This window comes from Oncorhynchus keta, chromosome 26 (assembly GCF_023373465.1).
Source record: "Oncorhynchus keta strain PuntledgeMale-10-30-2019 chromosome 26, Oket_V2, whole genome shotgun sequence".
Taxonomy (NCBI): Eukaryota; Metazoa; Chordata; class Actinopteri; order Salmoniformes; family Salmonidae; genus Oncorhynchus; species Oncorhynchus keta.
This window is the reverse complement of record NC_068446.1, coordinates 27,333,437-27,356,324: the sequence shown is the minus strand read 5'-3', so window position 1 is coordinate 27,356,324 and position 22,888 is coordinate 27,333,437. Positions and strand designations below refer to the sequence as shown.

At 43.4% G+C, this 22,888-nt stretch overlaps 2 protein-coding genes across 7 annotated transcripts in view; one reads left to right on the top strand and one right to left on the bottom strand.

Annotated features, from left to right (window-relative positions):
* Positions 1-1,629, top strand: part of LOC118359187 (F-BAR domain only protein 1-like) — a 45,177-nt gene extending 43,548 nt beyond the window's left edge. For all 4 annotated transcript variants that reach the window (XM_052480475.1, XM_052480476.1, XM_052480473.1 and 1 more), the window contains exons 25-27: positions 153-217; positions 707-874; positions 1,002-1,629. In XM_052480475.1, the coding sequence (XP_052336435.1) occupies positions 153-217; positions 707-874; positions 1,002-1,030 (262 nt within the window). In that variant the 3' untranslated portion in view covers positions 1,031-1,629. The remainder of the gene's footprint in view (positions 1-152; positions 218-706; positions 875-1,001) is intronic.
* Positions 1,630-1,657: 28 nt separating this feature from the next.
* LOC118359186 (DNA-binding protein RFX2) overlaps positions 1,658-22,888 on the bottom strand; it is a 64,724-nt gene continuing 43,493 nt past the window's right edge. For 2 of the 3 annotated variants that reach the window (XM_035737526.2, XM_052480477.1), the window contains exons 5-18: positions 20,924-21,191; positions 17,953-18,027; positions 16,468-16,649; positions 16,185-16,304; positions 14,697-14,818; positions 14,311-14,429; positions 11,296-11,408; positions 11,006-11,157; positions 10,803-10,900; positions 10,537-10,686; positions 10,159-10,367; positions 4,451-4,604; positions 4,205-4,247; positions 1,658-4,095 (exon numbers count right to left, since the gene is read on the bottom strand). In XM_035737526.2, coding sequence (XP_035593419.1) covers positions 3,980-4,095; positions 4,205-4,247; positions 4,451-4,604; positions 10,159-10,367; positions 10,537-10,686; positions 10,803-10,900; positions 11,006-11,157; positions 11,296-11,408; positions 14,311-14,429; positions 14,697-14,818; positions 16,185-16,304; positions 16,468-16,649; positions 17,953-18,027; positions 20,924-21,191 — 1,921 coding nt within the window. In that variant the 3' untranslated portion in view covers positions 1,658-3,979. The remainder of the gene's footprint in view (positions 4,096-4,204; positions 4,248-4,450; positions 4,605-10,158; positions 10,368-10,536; positions 10,687-10,802; positions 10,901-11,005; positions 11,158-11,295; positions 11,409-14,310; positions 14,430-14,696; positions 14,819-16,184; positions 16,305-16,467; positions 16,650-17,952; positions 18,028-20,923; positions 21,192-22,888) is intronic. The other variant, XM_035737529.2, reaches the window with a different exon arrangement.

The window sequence follows — 22,888 nt, the reverse complement described above, 5'->3', positions numbered from 1 at the left end:
GTATGGTGGGCGGAGGGATAGAGGTATAGTGAAAGTAGGAGAAAGGACGGACTGAAGGTCAAGGAGAAGGTGAGGACAGACTGGGAAAGAGGGGGAGGAAGAGAGAAGTGGGAACTGGGTTGGCCCCACTGACCCTTTGTCTGCCTTCCCAGGAATGCTGAGGAACGACAGCTACTGTGGAAACTACCCAACCTCTCCCCTACCAACCACAGCAAAGGTTACTTGTCTGTCTACAGTACATCCACACCCATCTCACTCAATGGCCACATATCAGTCCTATTCTAGCGATATAAATGATGGTTAAGGAAATATAAATGCAGTATAAAGTTGTTTTTTCCAAGTCTGGCCCTTGACTACATAATTGCATTGAGTGCCACCCAAGATTAGCATATGAAAGCTGAGCCTGAGTGGAAGATGGGTCAGTGATAATATAAAGGAGAATTGGCAGGGATTATCATTTTTAAAAACATTTTAGTCATTAAGCAGACGCTCTTATCCAGAGCAACTTCTAATTAGTGCATTCATCTTAAGATGGCTCAGTGAGACGAAATCACAATCGTACAAAGTAGATTTTCCATCAACAAAGTATTTCTCAGTCAGTGCTAGTGGGAAAAGTGCCTTTAAAAAAAATAACAAGCCAGTGTTATTAACTTGCTCCTGTTAGTGGAAGGGAACTGAAGAATGTGTCAATTGTTGGTTGTTCCAGGCTCTGGTACTCTGTGTGCCAGCTGGCAATGCCTGGAGGTTCCTCGTGGACCTCCCCCCAGCCTGGCAGTCCAGTTTGTGGGCTCCGGGGCCTCTCTGTCGGGCATGGATGTGGAGCTGGTGGGCAGTCACTACCGTATGTCCCTGGTCAAGAAGAGATTTGCCACAGGTACAGTAACACCATATGTTACTAAGCCTGGCCAATAAGATAGTGTGTGGGCCTTGGAATTTGACAAAAGATTGTATGGAATTTTTAAAATTGTGTGTTTCACCACATCTTTGTGTTTCCTTGGCAGGGAAGTACATGGCAGGCTGCTCCTTGTGAGGAGCAATAGGAGTTCCTGGAGTACACATTGCACTTTTAGCCCTCTGGGCCATACTGACCTCCTTCCCCAGGAGGTAGAGGACAGACGGACTGGGATGGGGTTGACATTGGGACCAGACACCGTGCTCACTCATTCTCCTGGTTTTGGAGGAGAATGTGCACTTAACATGTGTATGCTGACCTTGCCGCTAAAAAGGATCAAGCTCGTTTTCGGACCTAGCCTTTTCTTTTTCAGCTCTGAATTGTACACGCAATCCTCGCCCTTTCCCAGGGGAGTGTACCCATCTTTTCTTCTTGTATTGAATCTTGTTTGTTGTGTTTGCATTGTGTTCTGTGTGCCTTTTTATATCAGGAGTTTGAAAAATGGATGTAAGAAGTTTGCTTTATGGGAGAGAATTGTGTGTATGAATATAAACATACTGCTAACATAATGGCTTGAACAGAATTTCCATGGAAACTTGAATTTAATGTAAATATAAGGAATATTTCTGCACATAGACTGAATCATTGTCAGTGATAACAGTCTTAACACTTCATTGGCCAGGAAGACTCATTGAAAAATGTTAATAAAGCTGTTTTTCCAAAATATACACATTTAATTAATAAATGAACGTGGCCAAAAACAGATGGTTTCCACCAATTTATTACACATTGATCAGTACAAAATACAGTTGAACTATGCAGTTTGTTACAGACTGTATGCCCTCAAGCTAGGTAAAGTGTAGTCAAGAATGTTTAAAAATACATAAAAATAAGGGTTCAATATACTTGTAAGAAGAACCAGATTTAGTTCAATAAAAAATAATCCTCAGCCAAAAGTCTAAACAGCATTACAAAAAACATTAAAGTTCACGTAGAAATTACTTTCCAAAGCACTTAAAAGGCAAAGTACTGTGACAGGCACGAGTTACAAAGAGCTCAGGATTCTATAGCTACTACAAACTCTGTGGGGGGGGGTTAATGTCAATCAGTAATTAAATCAGTTATATTTATTCATAAATAGAAATGGAGATTCTCTCAATATGGACACGTGACTGACGGTTAATTGGGCAAATATCAACACTGTTACAGTTAAATATTGTTGTGTTGACCATAAGACATAGAAAATGATCAAAACAAGACAAAACGTCTGCGTCACACACATCAGTCCCAGCCACTAAATAATCAAAGCAAGGAGGACATCCCCTTTTAAAAGCACAAACGGTACAGTATGGGAAGAGAAATTATTGGGGAAAGATCAAGTGCTGGATTCAATCCGTATTGCGGAAGATCCGTGTTTAAAAATGTAAAGGTAATTTCCGTTTACCATGAATGCAGTCTTCGAACGTTGCCTTTCAATTTCAATTTTCCACAATACCGGTGTGATCCAGCCCCATGTGAACTCAAAAGGCCATTAATAAACACATTTTCTACATCATATTAAGAAATATATTTATGTATGAATGTTTAACAGTTTGTTGGTTTCGCACAATCAGTACAGCACAATTGTACGGCTATATAATATGTAAATCATCTTTAGAGAAACCGGCTCGAGCCGTTTACACTTTCATATATCGAGCATTAAACTAAATATGGATCAGGATATTCTGAATATTTCCCCCTCCAATCAAAATGGAACGAGTCCATTTGAGTAACGGTACCATTAAGGGGGTGAGCCACACTATCTGAACTCAGAGCATCAGTTGAACTGAACAGATGCAATTAGGAGTTTCCTTTTAAGGGTTTTGGCTTCGGAGGTCCAACGCTCTTTCACGTTTTGCTAAATACATACTATATTACATCCCTTAAGAAATTCGGCATGGCCCAGTTTGGGCCAGACATACGGCTCCACAAAATGGATGCCAGACAGCTCCAGTTAACCCAGAAGGTAGATCATCATATATATACATACAATCTGGTGGTTTCCTGAACACAGTTCACCACTCTCATTTCAGTCCTTAAAACATAAATCTAAAGGTCTCATCAATATAGATGCAACTGGCTTGTCCTAGACTCTGGGGTGTGACATCTATGGATCATGGATCAATGAGACCAGCATTGTGTGCATCCTGAAATTGAGTTGATGCCAAATGGCATCATAGAATAGTTACAATTTGGATGAAAAGTGATATATATATATATATATATACACACATGGAGAAGGTTACTTGAGTATTGGGGAGTTGGTAGAGTTAACAGTGGCTACTCTTTTATAGTTGCCTCATAAGAACAAAGCAGAGCAGAGCATAGAAAAGGAGGAGGTAACTAATCATCTCATACGGCCAGGGTGTTAGAGGTCCCTGCCATCCCATCAACAATGAGACTCGGGACTTTCTCTGCATCAGGCCCTATTGACAGAGCCACGAGTGGCCGCGCTGGTGGGAGGGACAAGTCCTTTGGGTCAGTTGGTTGCATCAATGTGCGTTGAGGCAACACGTATAGAATAATCCTATTACACCTACAGGTTTAAAGGTGCTTTAGAATGTCTGAGGTTTTGAAACAATACATTCATAGTGCGGTAGAGGCACAGCTGAGGGAGGAGATAGACATCTGTAGTAGTGGTGGTTAAAGAGTTAGCATCTAAGGCACTGGAATTACACTATGGCACAGCTAATAAAGGATAAGAAACACACCACTCATACAAAGTTACATGTATCCAACATAGGTAATGCACAAAGTCATTCTTATTCACAGTTAAAAAACAGAAATCTGAACTGTATACCTCTGTCAGGTCAAACCAGACCCACTTGGTGAGCATTCATTGTTTTCCCTGGGATAAAGAGTCCCCCTTTAAATACACTAACTAGGAGGAGTGGTTGGGTAGGGGCTGAGCCTGCTGCTCTTCTCTATATACACTGAACACACTCGCTGTGTAGCAGGCTGGGCTACCGGCTCTTAGTGTGCTGACAGGACCAGGAGAGGCCAGAGCTTCAGCAGGGCTCCTGAGAGGGTCACGGGCCTCATCTGGTCTCAGATCTCCTGCAGCGAGTGGTTGATTTCGATCCTCTCCCTTTTCACGGTCGGTTCGTTGGGCCCCCGGCCCTCGTCACTGCCCATGTCACTCATGTCGTCTGAGAAGGACGGGTCTGAGATAGGAACAGAGGTTAACAAAAAGGTAAGTTCTAAATTGATTCCACATTGAGACACATAGGGGACAGCAAGTCAAACACTAGGAGCCAGGGAGAGTAGACCAACCTTTATCCATGAGCATGGGCAACATTGAGTTTAGGTCACTGAACTGTGTTTCAGAAGAAAGGAGAAATTATATTAGTAATGGGCTAATACAGATTTACATGCTGTCAACAAGCCATTTACCTCATAACCAGAAACTCACCATACAACCTGGTGTGCGATAAAATATGCATAATTATTTCACAGACTTTTGCAGGAGTTCCACAGGATAGCTCAAGGAAACTGGTACATGAAAGGCTACCCACTCACCTCTCCCATGACAGCGATGGGCGTCTCTCCAGTTGCCTGGGCGACGCGGTGCTCCACCAGGTAGAACATGTACTCGTCGTAGAGCAGCCTGATGAGATGGAAGGAGCCGAAACTAGCGGCACTACGCAGGGTCAGGTCCCTGATCACCATGGAGCTGGGGAAAAGGAGGAGGGAAGAGAGGGAGGAGGCAATCAGAGAGAAATTACATTAACACAGCCACAATGAGCTTCAATCTGCCAACGCCACATGACGCTAACCACCAAAATTCATCAGCCTGAAAATACTACCACACTTTAGTGAAAATGCATGCTGTATATATACAGGTAACTGCCAAAATATAGGAAACGCCAACATAAAGTGTCTTAATAGTGCATTAGGACAGAACAGCTTCAATGCACCTTGGCATAGATTTTACAAGTGCTGGAATTCAATTGGAGGGATGTGACAATTCTTCCACGAGAAATACCATCATTTGGTGTATTGTTGATGGAAAACGCTGTCTCAGGCACCACTCCAGTGTTAAGTGTTAAATTGGGTTGAGATCTGGTGACTGAGACACACACCCCTTTAAACCCCCTATGCTCCTTTGAGACCACTCTTTCAAAGTCCCTGAGATCTCTTCCAGCCATGCCAGCCAAAATACTTTTTATACATGACCCTAAGCATGATGGGACGTTCATTGCTTAATTAACTTAGAACCAGAACTGTGTGGAAACAACTGCTTTCAAACATACTTATTTTGGCAGTTTTTTACACACACACACACACACACACACACACACACACACACACACACACACACACACACACACACACACACACACACACACACACACACACACACACACACACACACACACACAGAAAGCATTAAGACCCCTTGACTTTCCACATTTGTTACATTAAATACATTGAAATGATGGATTAAATAAAATATTTTCCTCAGCAATCTACACACAATACCGTTTAATGACAAAGTGAAAAGTTTGTCCCTTTGCTATGAGACTCGAAATGGAGCTCAGATACATGCTGTTTACATTGAGCATCCATCTACAACTTGATTGGAGTCCACCTGTGGTAAATTCAATTGATTGGACATGATTTGGATATATAAGATCCCACAGTTGAAAGTGCATGTCAGACCAAAAACCAAGCCATGAGGTCGAATGAATTGTCCGTAGAGCTCCGAGACAGGATTGTGTCGAGACACAGATCTGGGGAAGGGTACCAAAACAATTCTGCAACATTGAAGGTCCCAAAGAACACAGTGGCCTCCATCATTCTTAAATGGAAGAAGTTTGGAACCACCAAGACTCTTCCTAGAGCTGGCCGCCTGGCCAAACTGAGCAATCAGGGGGAGAAGGGCCTTGGTCAAGGAGGTGACCAAGAACCCGATGGCCACTCTGACAGAGTTCCATAGTTCCTCTGGAGATGGGAGACCCTTCCAGAAGGACAACCATCTCTCCAACAATCAGGCCTTAATGTTAGAGAGGTCAGATGGAAGCAACTCCTCTGTAAAAAGGCGCATGACAGCCTGCTTGGAGTTTGCCAAAAGGGCACCTAAAGACTCTCAAACCATGAGAAACAATATTCACTGGTCTGATGAAACCAATATTGAACTCTTTGGCCTGAATACCAAGCGTCACATCTGGAGGAAACCTGGCGCTATCCCTACGGTGAAGCATGGTGGTGGCAGCATTATGCTTTGAGGATGTTTATCAGAGGCAGGGACTGGGAGGCTAGTCAGGATAGAGGGAAAGATGAACAGAGCAAAGTACAGAGAGATTCTTGATGAAAACCTGCTCCAGAGCGCTCAGGACCTCAGACTGGGGTGAAGGTTCACCTTCCAACAGGACAAATACCTTAAGCACACAGCCAAGACAACGCAGGAGTGGCTTCGGGACAATTCTCTAAAAGTCCTTGAGTAGCCCAGCCAGAGCCCGGACTTGAATTTGATCGAACATCTCTTGAGAGACCTGCAAATAGTTGTGCAGCGACGCTCTCCATCCAATTTGTCAGAGCTTGAGAGGATCTGCAGAGAAGAATGGGAGAAACTCCCCAAATACAGTTGTGCCAAGATGTGAAAAGACACTGTAATCGCTGCAAAAGGTGCTTCAACAAAGTACTGAGTAAAGGTTCTGAATACTTATGTAAATGTAATACTTCAGTTTTTATTTTTTATAAATTAGCAAAAAATGTCTAAACCTGTTTTTGCTTTGTCATTATGGGGTATGGTGTGTAGCTTGAGGGGGAAAAAACGATTTAATCCATTTTAGAATAAGGCTGTAACGTAACAAAATGTGGAAAAAGTCAAGGGGTCTTAATACTTTTCGAAGGAACACAGTGGCCTCATACATACAGTACCAGCCAAACTGGACACCTACTCATTCAGGGGTTTTTCTACATTGTAGAATAATAGTGAAGACATCAAAACTATGAAATAACACATATGGAATCATGTATTAAACAAACAAAAATACTTTTTGCCATGATGACAGCTTTGCGCACTCTTGACATTCTCTCAACCAGCTTTATGAGGTAGTCACCTGGAATGCATTTCAATTAACAGGTGTGCCTTGTTAACCTCTCTAGGCTAGGGGGCGGTATTTTCACGTCCGGATGAAAAGCATGCCCAAAGTAAACTGCCTGCTACTCAGGCCCAGAAGCTAGGATATGCATATTATTACCAGATTTCGATAGAAAACACTCTGAAGTTTCTAGAACTGTTTGAATAATGTCTGAGTATAACAGAACTTATTTGGCAGGCGAAACCCCGAGGACAAACCATACAGAATTTTTTTGTTGAGGTGACAATGTTTTCAATAGTTTTTCTATGTGGATCTAGATTTACAAGGCACTTGCTTGCAGTTCCTATCACTTCCACTGGATGTCAACAGTCTTTAGAAATTGGTTGATGTTTTTCCTTTGTGTAATGAAGAAGTAGGGTTGTTTAGAATGAGGGTTGTGTCTAGTGTACTGTTGTGGTCGGGGCGCTCCGCTTTGTTTTTATCCGCTATTGAACGCAGTTTATCCCATCTTTAATTTGTATATATTATTTACATTCAGAAGTTGGATTAGGTAATTTACAGGTAATTTATTAGATAATCTGTAGTCATGTCGGGCGAGTTGGAACCGGTGTTTTTCTGGATCAAACGTGCCAAATAAATTGACATTTTGGAGATATAACGACAGAATTTATCGAACAAAAGGACCATTTGTGATGTTTATGGGATATATTGTAGTGCCAACAGAAGATGCTCTTCAAAGGTAAGGCATGAATTATATAGTTATTTCTGAGTTTTTTGTCGCGCCTGGCGGGATGAAATATGATTGTCTGTGTTTGTTTGATGAGGTGCTGTCCTCAGATAATAGCATGGTTTCCTTACGCCGTAAAGCCTTTTTGAAATCTGACACGGTGGCTGGATTAACAAGAAGTAAAGTTTTAATTTGGTGTATTGCACTTGTGATTGTATGAAAGTTACATATTTCTAATAATTTAATTTGAATTTGGTGCTCTGCCATTTCACCAGATGTTGTCAAATCGATTTGATCCCTAAGAAGATAAACGTTCACTTGCGTCATTTCTTTCCTTAATGCAATCAGTTGTGTTGGTAGGGGTGGTATACAGAAGATAGCCCTATTTGGTAAAATACCAAGAACAGTTCAAATAAGGAAAGAGAAACGACAGTCCATCATTACTTTAAGACATGAAGTTCAGTCAATCAGGAACATGTCAAGGACTTTGAAAATGTCTTACAGCGCAGTTGCAAAATCCATCAACCACTATGATGAAATTGGCTCTCATGAAGACCACTACAGGAAAGGAAGACCCAGAGTAACTTCTGCTGCAGAGGATAAATTCATTAGGGTTAATTGCACCTCAGATTGAAGCCCAAATAAATGCTTCACAGAGTTCAAGTAACAGACAGATCTCAACATCAACTGTTCAGAGGAGACTGCGTGAATCAGGCCTTCATGGTTGAATTGCTGCAAAGAAACCACTACTAAAGGACACCAATAAGAAGAAGAGATTTGATTGGTCCAAGAAACATGAGCAACAGAAATCTGGCCTTTGGTCTGATGAGTCCAAATGTGAGATTGTTTGTTCCAACCGCCTTGTCTTTGTGAGACGCATGGGTGAACGGATGATCTCCACATGTGTATTTCCCACCGTGAAGCATGTAGGAGAAGGTGTGGTGGAGTAGGGGTGCTTTGCTGGTGACACTGTGATTTATTTAGAATTCAAGGCACACTTAACCAGCATGGCTAACAGAAATCTGCAGCAATACACCATCTCAGACTGGTTTGTTTTTCAACAGAACAATCACCCGAAACACACCTCTAGGCTGTGTAAGGGCTATTTGACCATGAAGAAGAGTGATGGAGTGCTGCATCAGATGACCTGGCCTCCACAATCACCCGACCTCAACCCAATTGAGATGGTTTGGGATGAGTTGGACTGCAGAGTGAAGAAAAAGCAGCCAAGTGCTCAGCATATGTGGGAACTCCTTCAAGACTGTTGAAAAAGTATTTCAGGTGAAGCTGGTTGAGAATGCCAAAAGTGTGCAAAGCTGTCATCAAGGCAAAGGGTGGCTACTTTGAAGAATCAAAAATATATTTTGATTTGTTTAACACTTTTTTAGTTACCACATGATTCCATGTGTTATTTCATAGTTTTGATGTCTTCATTATTATTCTATAATGTAGAAAATAGTAAAAATAAAGGAAAACCCTTGTATGACTAGGTGTGTCTAAACTTTTGACTGGTACCACACACACACACACACACACACACACACACACACACACACACACACACACACACACACACACACACACACACACACACACACACACACACACACACACACACACACACACACACACACACACACACACACACACAATTTGGCTATTTCAGCCACACCCATTGCTGACAGGTGTATAAAATCGAGCACACAGCCATGCGATCTCCAAAGACAAACATTGGCAGTAGAATGGCCTTACTGAAGAGCTCAGTGACATTCAACGTGGCACCGTCATAGGATACCACCTTTCCAACAAGTTAGGTTGTCAAATTTCTGCCCTGCTGGAACTGCCCCGGTCAACTAAGTGCTGTTATTGTGAAGTGGAAACAGCTCAGCCGCGAAGTGGTAAGCCTCACAAGCTCACAGAACAGAACTCAGCATACAATTACATTCTAGACGATTCTGTGCTTCCAATTTTGTGGCAACAGTTTGGGGAAGGCCCTTTCCTGTTTCAGCATGACAATGCCCCCGTGCACAAAGCGAGGTCCATACAGAAATGGTTAGTTGAGATTGGTGTGGAAGAACTTGACTGGTCTGCAGAGCCCTGACCTAAACCCCAATGAACACCTTTGGGATGAATTGGAACGCCGACTGCGAGCCAGGCCTCATCGCCCAACATCAGTGCCAGACCTCATTAATGCTCTAGTGGCTAAATGAAAGCAAGTCCCCGCAGCAATGTTCCAACATCTAGTGGAAAGCCTTCCCAGAAGAGTGGAGGCTGTTTAGGCAGCTAAAGGGAGGACCAACCCTATATTAATGCCCATGATTTTGGAATGTGATGACACGACGACGTGTCCACATACTTTTGATCATGTAGTGTATCTATCTTTAGAGATCGATCTATCTATCAACATTATCTATCTATCGAGGTCTGTCTGTCTGTTTAGATAGGGTCCATACCTGTAGAAGGACCACTTCAGCAGGAACTGTCTTGCAGCCCTGGGGAAGCTGGTGCTGCCCTCGTGGGGCTTGAGGACCTGGTTGACCACGTTGTCCAGCCAGGCGGCCCACTGGTCCAGAGAGCTCTGCTGCTGCAAGGTCACCTTGAAGTCCTGCTCCAGCCGCTGGACCACAGTCTCGTCACACTGGCATACCCACGACGCCTGCTCCTGTAGACCAACAACACACAAACCCCAAGTCTGAGAGAATTTACAAGGTACAGGTACAAACAGAAATGCATGCACACACATGGACACACGCACACACACACACGGAAGTGTTTTCTTCCCACTGTGCAACAAAGATGTACCCAAGGAATTATTAGTTCCATGGTCCTACCTGTACGTTGGCGAAGTCGACGCGGTTGAGGTCGCTGAGCATCTGATTGATCTGGGAGGTGTTCTGCAGCACAGCGCGGGCCGCCTGGGCCAGGTGGTTCAGAGAGGTGTACCGACGCAAGGTCTGAGCAAATGCACTCACCACCGCTGCCTACAGCACATACAAGATATGGTTAACTTCACCTGGGAATGTATCGCGTGTAATGTATATCTGCGAGTTCAGCTGTCTGCAGAAAGACTACGAGGGTGTTGGAAGGTGTTTTGTACCTTGGTGCGTACAATCTCATTGGGAAAGTCGCTCATGGCTGTGGTCAGCCAACCCTCCAGACTCTTGGCAAAGTTGCGAATGGCCTGAGTGAGAGTACCTGCAATAAATAAAAAAATCAGCTGGGATAAATACAATACATTGAGTGCGATAATGATAATGTTATTATAATGTAGTAATGCTGAAGTTAGGTAGGTGTACTGACTGGGGACAGGGCGTAGCACGTCAGGGATGAGGATCTCCACCAGGGCCTGGTACAGGATATGGTCACAGCTCCTCATCCACAGCTTGACAGGCTCATACTTGCACAGAGCCATCAGCTTCTCCCTGGGGATCACCCCCTCCATGTCCTCATCACTGTACACACACACACACACACAAAATCACTAAAAGAACAGTTTTCAATCACAGAAAACATACATGCATATAAAGCCTGAAAGCAAATATGACATTTTTTCCTAATTCAAATATTACTTTCTCAATCCTCTGTCTGACCTGTTGGGGATGGTGGTGGTTACGTCACTAGATGGCGCTGTTGAATACCAGAAGGTCTGCCACAGCTTCTCAATGTAGTGGAACTGGAGGTTCATCACCACATCCAGAGTAGCCTACGGGGGAGAGGAGGAGGAGGGGAGACGGGAAGGACAAAACACAGAGCTGAGCCATGGCAACCAGACACACAACAAAGTTTCTCTGCAGCAGCCTCCTGACTGGTTAGAGGCTGAGTCCAAGCTAAATGCTGCCTTCCTTCCAACCCATTGATCCCAAATCAGAACAGATAATATTTGAGTGATATTTACTTGGAATTCAACTGTAACATGGCTTTAACAGGGACTATAGTGTATGCTGTAAGTGTGTCCCTGTAATATTGGGCAGCCTCAAGTCCACAAAGCTTCCTCATTCCTGTTTGAACTCTCACATACCGAGTTCTGAGCATGTGCTACATACTATAATCAACATGCCAATCAAATCTCCACATGACAGATTTACTATACTAAAGATTTACCAACTCAGTATACAATTTTCCAGTAACAATATGGGCTAAAAGAAGACAACTTCACTTTGACAATGTAAAAAATAATTGAAATGGCCACAGATATAGCCTAAGTTATGTTTAAATATGACATAATATAGACAGTGAAGCCACAGTCAACCCTCAGTAACAGAGCAGCAGTGAACCTCCTGTATGTTCTGTCTATCAGTGCTCTGTGATTAGTGGTAGTGTCTCTATTCACTCTTCACACCATGCCCAGAGATTCTCCTTTGGCAGGACATGCTCCCAGTCTCCAGTTACAGCCCAGCACAGTATAGGCTTTCCTTCAATCACATGATATGTTTTTGCTTCCTCTCCAAGGATCACTATGGTAACCTTGTTTACCGTTGCTCTGGGCAACAGCTTAAACACTAAACTCCAAAACAAAAAGAAGAATTCCCCTGCCCCTACAAACAAGCGTTTTGCCTCCCCAGTTTCGACACACAGGAAAAACAGCATGCTTTAGAAACTATGGCTAGAGCGAGAGAGAAAAGGGAGAGGGAGAGAAAAGAATGACAGAGAGGAGCATGCTGGGACTGAGGTTCTTTAACGCTGCCCCCACATACATACACTTTTTTATGTGGTTTTACCTGGTTTATTCATTTCCTTCCACGCTGGAGTTTTTATTGCTCATTTCATCATTCAACTCAACAAAAGCATGCTTAATTGGCGTGTCTGATAGCAGGATATTTGGTTCTTATCAATAACTTTGACATATAATAATAAATGCATGTATGGGCGCCAAAGTGAATGAATATGAATGTGTATAGAGATAATTAATGCTTTGCTTGTATGAAACAAAATGTTCCGACCATAAGGCGCTACAGAGGGTAGTGAGTACAGCCCAGTACATCACTGGGGCCAAGCTTCCTGCCACCCAGGACCTACAGTGCCTTCAGAAAGTATTCAGACACTGACTTTTTCCACATTTTGTTACGTTACAGCCTTATTCTAAAATTGCTTAAATTAAACAAATATCCTCAGCAATCTACACACAATATCCCATAATGACGAAGCGAAAACAGGTTTATAAATGTTTGCGATTTTCTTTAAAAAATATATTTAAAAAAGACCTTATTTACATAAGTATTCAGACTCTTTGCTAAGACACTTACCACAGGTGGACTCCAATCAAGTTGTAGAAACATCTCAAGGATGATCAATGGAAACAGGATGCACCGGAGCTCAATTTCAAGTCTCATAGCAAAAGGTCTGAATACCTATGTAAATAAGGTGTTTCTGTTTAAAAAATGTAATACATTTGCAAAAATGTATAAAAACCTGTTTTCACTTCGTCATTATGGGGTATTGTGTGTGTGGATTTCTGATGATTTTGTTTTATTTAATGCATTTTAGAATAAGGCTGTAACGTAACAAAATCTGGAAAAAGTCCAGGGTTCTGAATACTTTCCGAAGGCACTGTACATGTAAAAATGACCTCGACTAACCTGTACCCCCACACATTGACTTGGTATCGGTACCCCATGTATATATCCTTTTTAAATGTTGTTTATTTAGTAATGTGTTCTTAACTATATTTCTTGAACTGCATAGTTGATTAAGGGCTTGTAAGTAAGCATATCACAGTAAGTTTTACACCTGTCTACATCGGCGCATGTGACAAATAAAATGTGATTTCATTTGAAACTCTACAGCTGTATTTCCACTGAAAGCAGGGTGAGGAATAAGTTCTTCCTGGACCTTCACCTTGATTTGTCCTTTGTATGCTTGTTACCTTTATTTTACATAGTACATTTCATTTACCATCAATAATCCTCCTAGTATAAAGTTAACAGATGGTTGTTTGCTCACAAAGAGAAAAACGCAAAAACATTAAACACACAGAAACACACAGAGAGCTGTGAGAGTGACAGAAATGCGCCGGCCAGACAAAGGCAGGAGCCCATGTGCCTGTCCAATGACAAGGCAACACAAAGGCCCACGGGGAGGCGAGCACAAAAAGACACCAAGATGTCCACCCAGCGCACTGAAAGGTTAATTGGCATGTCTTGAAAGCTGAGCTGAGATGAAAGGAGGCTGGAACAAAAGGAGCGTGGTGTGGCTGGACAGAGGGAGGCCACGGATAATAAGATAAACCCACGGCTTCAGTGCTTTAATTAAGCTTTTCAGGGCACCTCTCCCTTTCGGTCTCTCCTTCTCTCTCTATAGCTTGGAAAGTCCCCCAAAAATGTACATTAAACACTTCACCACCCACTCCCACATCACTGTATCCCATCCAGGGAGTTGGTATTCTCTTCGATCACATTCAACAGTAACTAAGGATGTGTTCTAGCACCAGCTCTGAAATATTGTTTCCCCCATACATAATTTCATCAAATTTGCAGTGCCGTCGACTAGGACAGGATACCTGTTGAGGGCTGCAGTCTATCGCTCTTGCTGGAAGCGCCTGTTTCACCAGACCAGACCACTGCAGAGCAGTGCAGAGTTTGCAGCTAGTTGGCGCTGTGTCCACATACCTCACAGTGGTCCCTGTACAGGTTCTGCAGCTTCTTCACGTCATTCATGTTGATACGCTCAGGGAGGGGCTGGGTGCCCAGGTCAGGGGTGGGGAACGGGGGCAGGACATGTGACACATCTGCGGACACGATGACACACGGTCAAATCCCAAACAACAACAAAGAGGTGTTTAATAATAATGTGAAGCGACATAATTAAATCTTGCATCCAGTGATTAAACTGGGCTGGCCATACCCTAGGCTACCATGCAAGCAGTCTAAAAGCTTTTTATCATTACTGTTTTATCCTCAGTGTTCACAAACTATGGAATTAATGCTAGCTCTGTTTTGGTACAGGGGACCTGATGGTCTCTCAGTGTTACCGTGTGGCCAGCGGAGCTCCTTACCAATGTACTGCTGGTGGTGCTGGCTCTGGGCTGCCACAGACTGCTCTGGGGTGCTGGCTGAGTGCTGGGAGCCTCCTGACAGGCTGTCTCCCATGCCATCCACCTTCTGGAGGGGCTTGAACCTGCGGAAAGGGGAGAGGGCAGCACAGCTATGTTGGGTGGGGCTGGGAAGAACTAAAGGATGACTGGGAGAGGAGAGGAAGCACAAACGAGGAGAGGAGAGAGTGGAGAATAAAGGCAGGTGTGAGGTTAAATAAACCATGTATCTGAAATGAGGACGAGTGCACCACTTCACTCCATTGCAGAGAAGCATTTCAAAATCCACAAAATTCATTTGGGCAGAGGCAGGAGACATCAAGTCAAATGTTCAAAGAATATCAAAAGGGGGCAGGATTTTAGTTTTTGGCTAAAAAACATACCCATTTGAAACTGCCTATTTCTCAGGCCCAGAAACTAGAATATGCATATAATTGTCAGATTAGGATAGAAAACACTCTAAAGTTTCCAAACTGTCAAAATACTGTCTGTGAGTATAACAGAGCTGATATTGCAGGTGAAAACCTGAGGAAAATCAAACCAGGAAGTGCTGTTTTTCCTGAAAGCTCTCTGTTCCATTGGATGCCTTGCCTCCATTTAAAGGGATGTCAACCAGATTCCTTTTCCTATGGTTTCCTCAAGGTGTCAACAGTCTTTAGACATAGTTTCAGGCTTTTATTTTGAAAAATTAGCGAGAAAGATAACATCGCGTCAGTGGATAGCTGGGTGTTGGCAGAGTTTTGCTTGCGCAACAGAGTGGGGCAGCCATTGTCTCTCCCTCGCCTATTGAAAAAGCGACAGTCCCGGTTGATATATTATCGATTATATATTTTAAAAACAACCTGAGGATTGATTATAAAAACCGTTTGACATGTTTCTGTGGACATTACGGATACGATTTGGAATTTTCGTCTGCGATGTCGTGACCGCTCGAGCCTGTGGATTTCTGAACATAACGCGTCAAACAAATGGAGGTATTTTGGATATAAAAATAATCTTTATGGAACAAAAGGAACATTTATTGTGTAACTGGGAGTCTCGTGATTGCAAACATCCGAAGACCATCAAAGCTAAGCGATTTAATCTATTGCTTTTCTGACTTTCGTGCCCAATCTACTTGGCTGCTAGTGTTTGTAATATTTTGTCTACTGAGAGAGATGTTCTTACATACGCTTGTTATGCTTTTGCCGAAAAGCTGTATTGAAATATGACACGCCAGGTGGATTAACAACAAGCTAAGCTGTGTTTTGCTATATTGCACTTGTGATTTCATGAAAATTAAATATTTTTTGTAATTTAATTAGAATTTGGCGCGCTGCAATTCAGCGGGTGTTAATGAAAATGATCCCGCTAAAGGGATGGGTGCGTCAAGAAGTTAAAGCTTTGGCAGACAGAATGGACAGATGAGAGAGAAAGAGAGAAGAGGTGGAGGATGTGAGCGGGAGGGTTCACCTCTGTTTCTGGTGCATGGGTTGCTGTCTCATGGCCATGTACTGAGAGTCCTCTTGCAGTCTGTTGAGTGGTGAGTCTGGCTTCAGTCTGATGCCATAGTAGTGGTACTTGGAGTTGCCCCTGGAACAAACAGGAACATGGGGGGTTAATAAGGAAATTGTAATCAGCTTCGTAATCTGTTTTATCATCATCAGAATAAATCCTCACTATCAGCATCATCAATCTTTCTAATATATCATTAACATTATCCTACACCTGCTCTTCATCACCATCAAGGTCATACCTAGTGCCGAGGCGGCGGGTCCTGAGGCCCATGAAGACGGAGCGGATGAGTTTCCCAAAGGAGGCAGCGTTGACAGGGTCCAGTTTCTGCTCCTGACAATGGCGCAGGTAGTGGTTGTAGAGGGAGCTCCGGGGCAGGCTCACCCCCTCTGCTGTCTCATAGTTATCCAGCAGCCACTGCAGCTACACACACACACAGCACAGAAACACACCATCAGTCACCTACTGGACACCTACTGCTGCACTCTGATCCTCACAGTACCTCAGAGGAGGCTGGTGGTAGGAGCTATAGGAGGACGGGCTCATTGTAATAGCTGGAATGGCTGGAATGCCTCCATTCCATTAATTCCATTCCAGCTATTACAATGAGCCCGTCCTCCAATAGCTCCTCCCACGAGCCTCCTCTGCAGTACCTCCATCCTGCAGCTGTCTGCCCAAGGAGAGGGAGAGCACTGCCTTCTAGTATCAAAGGACAGCAGAAACACACACACACACACACACACACACACACACACACACACACACACACACACACACACACACACACACACACACACACACACACACACACACACACACACACACACACACACACACACACACACACACACACACACACACTTAGTGAGTTTAAACATGAGGGTGAGAATTTAGATTTTGGCTTAAACTGTCGGGGGGTGTATTTGAAGTGATAATTGCTCATTCATTGCCTCATCAGAAGACCACATATTATACCTGTCCACTAGAGCAATATAGAACTCTGCTCACCCCTATTCTCCAATAGAGAGGACTTCCCTGTCTGTGTGGATGGTGAATGGTGGAGAGGTAAAGGGATGATGATCGCCAGTTGGAATATAAATAAATACAAGCTGTGGGGATGGATATTTTTCTTCATTAACAGGTTGGCCAGACTGAGTGTGGCAGACACAGCATGAAGTGGACTAGAGACTTGATGACAATAATATGACTGTCAGGAGCTGCTTGATAATATAGAGATTCTAGATAGGTGACCAAGGGTTAAGAGCGGGAATGGAGAAGAACCCCCTAGCGTCCAATGAAATAGCTGGTTTGAATGGCAGCTCTGGTAAAGTAGTCGTTGAAAAGGAGGGAGGGCGTTGTGTGGCTATAGCAATCACATAGCAGTCATGATGTGGAGGATGGGGAATCTGAAAACGCAAGAGGTTAAATATGCATAGCTTTTGTCAAGACATGGCCAAGGCAAGCCCAGCCACCAGCAAGTCCCACAATCAACAAGTTGTAGTTGAGCAATAAGCTGCAGCAGATGCAAGGAAAGTCTATGGTCAGACGACAATGTAGTGTTTTATGCCACAGCACCGTGAGGCTTGCATTAGCAGAAGTCTGTCAGTAAGTTCCCTTCAGCAGTAAGAGAAGAGATCTCAGTGACAAGTGGTAGTGTAGCCCACAGCCAGGGAGACAAAGGTGGGCCTTTCTAGTCCTTTTCAAAGAAAGTTCCTGTTTGACTTACATGGCTGTTGAGCAGGCTGCTTTTGTGAGTTGCAATCCCTTCAGACTTTTGGAGGTTTTCAATCGCCATTTCAAGCTAAAGAAAAAAAGGACCATGCAAAAAAAAGAATTAAAAACGGGAGGAAGCAAAAAAGGAGGGGAACGAAAAAGAGAGGGAGAGAGGAATTGAGGTGAAGGGGGGTAGACAGGGAAAACAAAATCACAAAACAGAAAGGAAATAAGACGGTTAGCTGCAGCCAGATCTCTGCATTTCTATTACACTCAGTCAGTCTTGCGACCAAATTCATTATTGGCTGACAAAAGCATGCAAATGAGGGGGACTCAAGGGGTTAAGCTGCTGACTGAAGGCCTTCCTGGTTTGACACTATGCAAATGTATTCCGCAAACAGGGCCACGTCACACCATGCACAGTGACAATGAGTCGACAAATTCCACCTTTCCCCCAAAATAATCATCACACAATGCAAAACATGACCAATTATATGGAATGGTCAGTCACTGTTGCAACCGATTCAAGACAAGGACTGACTGGCCTAATACAAAACACATCTTACAGGAGATTTCCATATCATCCCCCTCTTTTCTTTCCATTTGTTATCCCAAAGAAACCATTTCAATGAATTTACCAGATGATTTAGATATTTTTCTGCGGTATGGACTAGAGTAAATAGAAGTTAAACTAGCGGGCATAGCGAATGATAAAACCTGGGACTGGGCTTGCTTTAAAGAGGGGGGGAGAAAAGACACCCACAGAAAGATGCGTGGTACAGTGGCCAAACTTGAGAAGAAAAAGAGCAGGCATCGTTCCAAGGCCTTAAAAAGTCTCCCAAGGGCTGTTGGCCAAATGGTAACGAGGCCGAGGGGTTGCTTTGTTTCACAGGGCGCTCAAGTGCCTGTGAAAAACTCTAAAACAAGGCAGCACTGAATTATTTAAGCCGGCCTGTGTCCTGCTTCCCCTGTCCTGCTCTTCCCGTAATGCCATGGGGCACTGGGGAGGTTGAGGCCCACCCCATACTCAGGTTTCCCTGAGGCTCAGCAGATAGGCCAGGCAAGCAGGTGTGACGACAGCCACGGCAGCGTGCGTCACAGCCACGGCAGCGTAAGGCAGGGCAATTTGTCCTTTACGGCAGAGCAATTTGTTTGTTGGTGTAACTAATAATTTAGACACGCTTCATATACTGTAGGATACTTTAATCCGTACGCGGCTTAAAAAGCTGCTTAGTAAAGGCAACCATAAACCATCCCTCGTGTATGTAATGATATGGAATTACTGACTCTCAGACATGGGTATTCATTTCTCAATTGTTGGTGCCTCTACTACAGTTGAAGTCGGAAGTATACATACACTTTGGTTGGAGTCATTAAAACTTGTTTTTCAACCACTCCACACATTTCTTGTTAAAAAAACGATTGTTTTAGCAAGTCGGTTAGGACATTTCCAACAATTGTTTACAGACAGATTATTTCACTTCTAATTCACTGTATCACAATTCCAGTGGGTCAGAAGTTTGCATACACTAAGTTGATTGTGCCTTTAAACAGCTTGGAAAATTCCAGAAAATTATGTCATGGCTTTAGAAGCTTCTGATAGGCTAATAGACATCATTTGAGTCAATTGGCGGTGTACCTGTGGATGTATTTCAAGGCCTACCTTCAAACTCAGTGCCTCTTTGCTTGACATAATGGGAAAATAAAAGAAATCAGCCAAGACCTCAGAAAAAAAATTGTAGACCTCCACAAGTCTGGTTCATCCTTCGGAGCAATTTCCAAATGCCTGAAGGTACCATGTTCATCTGTACAAACAATAGTAAGCAAGTACAGCAAAGGACCTAGTACAGCAAAGGACCGTGTGAAGATGCTGGAGGAAGCAGGTACAAAAGTATCTATATCCACAGTAAAAAAGAGTCCTATATCGACAACCTGAAAGACCGCTCAACAAGGAAGAAGCCACTGCTCCAAAACCGCCATAAAAAGCCAGACTACGGTTTGCAGCTGCACATGGGGACAAAGATCGTACTTTTTGGAGAAATGTCCTCTGGTCTGATGAAACAAAAATAGAACTGTTTGGCCATAATGACCATCGTTATGTTTGGAGGAAAAAGGGGGGGAGCTTGCAAGCCGAAGAACACCATCCCAACCGTGAAGCACGGGGGTGGCAGCGTCATGTTGTGGGGGTTCTTTGCTACAGGAGGGACTGGAGCACTTCACAGAATAGATGGTATCATGAGAATGGAAATAATGTGGATATATTGAAGCAACATCTCAAGACATCAGTCAGAAAATTAAAGCTTGGTCGCAAATGGGTCTTCCAAATGGACAATTAGCCTAAGCATACTTCCAAAGGACAACAAAGTCAAGGTAATGGAGTGGCCATCACAAAGCCCTGACCACAATCCCATGGAAAATTTGTGGGCAGAACTGAAAAAGCGTGCGTGAGCAAGGAGGCCTACAAACCTGACTTAGTTACACCAGCTCTGTCAGGAAGAATGGGCCAAAATTCACCCAAATCATTGTGGGAAGCTTGTGAAGAGCTACCCGAAACATTTGACCCAAGTTAAACAATTTAAAGGCAATGCTACCAAATACTAATTGAGTTTATGTAAACTTCTGACCCACTGGAAATGCGATTAAAGAAATCAAAGCTGAAATAAATCATTCTCTCTGCTATTATTCTGACATTTCACATTCTTAAAATAAAGTGGTGATCCTAACTGACCTAAAACAGGGAATTTTTACTGGGATTAAATGTCAGGAATTGTGAAAACATGAGTTTAAATGTATTTGGCTAAGTTGTATGTAAACTTCCGACTTCAACTGTATACCATAATGTTTGATGGACTTACGTAGTCATATCACAATCATTTCACTGACAAACCTACTGGACTGGAAACATTATTCTCCCTACTAAATTCCTAAATCCTAACAAACAGCAAACAAGGACAGAGTATATGTAACCCATCCAAGGTGCTCACCATAGCAGAGGAGGAGCGGGAAGAGTGTGAGGCGTGGTGGCGACCCCCATCCATGCCCCCGCCGTGGATCAGGTAGGTGCCGCCACCGGAGATGACCTGACTACCGCCCACATCCATGGCGATGCCCACCATACCGTGGGGCGGCCCGCCGCCGGCCGAGGAGACCACCGTGGTGACCTGGGCACCCCCACCCTGAGAGTCAAAGTAGGCTCCTCCACTACCTTGCCCATACAGCTGGGCCTCAGGGTTATAGGAGTAGGCTGTCCGGCTGGGGAAAGAGGTGCTATAAGGTAAAGGTATGACCTCAGATCTATACAGAGTGAAATATGAATATGAATACTGTAACATTGCATCACTTAGCTTCTGTTCCTATTATAGTATTACCCATTGGGTTGCAAAGAGAGGGTACAGTGCTTTGACTTTTTCCACATTTTATTGTGTTAGACAGAAAATTAAATGGCTTAAATTTAGATTTTTGGGGTCACTGGTCTACATACAATACCCTATAATATCAAAGGAATTATGTTTTTTTTTTTATTCCCTTTTTTTTATACAAATGAATTCAAAATGAAAATTTGAAATGTCTTGAGTCAATAAGTACTCAAGCCCTTTGCTATGGCAAGCCTAAAGAAGTTCAGGTTTAAAAATGTGCTTAACATGACACATAAGTTGCAATCAAAGTGTTGAACATGATTTTAGAATGACTACCTCATCTCTGTACCCCACACATACAATTATCTGTAAGGTAACTCAGTCAAGTGGGGAATTTCAAAACACAGATTCATCAAAGACCAGGGAGGTTTTCCAATGCCTCACAAAGAAGGGCACCTATTGGTAGATGGGTATAAAAAAGCAGACATTGAATATCTCCTTAAGCATGGTGAAGTTATTAATTACACTTTGGATTGTGTATCAATACACCCAGTCACTACAAAGATACAGGCGTCCTTCCTAACTCAGTTGCCAGAGAGGAAGGTAACCGCTCAGGGATTTCAACATGAAAACAATGGTGACGTTAAAACAGGTACAGTGTTTAATGGTTGGGATAGGAGAAAAGTGACGCTGGATCAACAACATTGTAGTTACTCCACAATACTAAGTTATCTGACAGGGTGAAAAGAAGGAAGCCTGTACAGAATAACAAATATTTAAAAACATGCATCCTATTTTCAAACAAGGCACTAAAGTAATACTGCAAAATATTGTTGTCTTGGCTGTGTGCTTAGGGTCGTTGTCCTGTTGGAAGGTGTAAGTTCGCCCCAGTCTGAGGTCCTGAGCAGGGGTCTCTCTGTACTTCTCCGTTCATCTTTTCTTCGATCCTGACTAGTCTCCCAGTCCCTGCCACTGAAAAACATCCCCACAGCATGATGCTGCAACCACCATGCTTCACTGTAGGGATGGTGCAAGGTTTCCTCCAGACGTGACGTTTGGCATTCACCTCGATGACCAAGGCCCTACTCCCCCGATTGCTCAGTTTGGCCAGGCGGCCAGCTCTAGGAAGAGTCTTGGTGGTTCCAAACATCTTCCATTTAAGATATGTTTTTTGTTGGTACTCTTCTCCAGATCTGTGCCTCGACAGAGTCGTATCTTGGAGGTCTACGGACAATTCCTCCGACCTCATGGCGTCTACCTCACGCACTGTCTACTGTGGGACCTTATATACAGTCGTGGCCAAAAGTTTTGAGAATGACACAAATATTAATTTTCACAAAGTATGTTTGTATGATGGCAAGTTGCATATGCTCCAGAATGTTATGAAGAGTGATCAGATAAATTGCAATTAATTGCAAAGTCCCTCTTTGCCATGCAAATGAACTGAATCCCCCAAAAACATTTCCACTGCATTTCAGCCCTGCCACAAAAGGACCAGCTGACATCATGTCAGTGATTCTCTCGTTAACACAGGTGTGAGTGTTGACGAGGACAAGGCTGGAGATCACTCGGTCATGCTGATTGAGTTCGAAT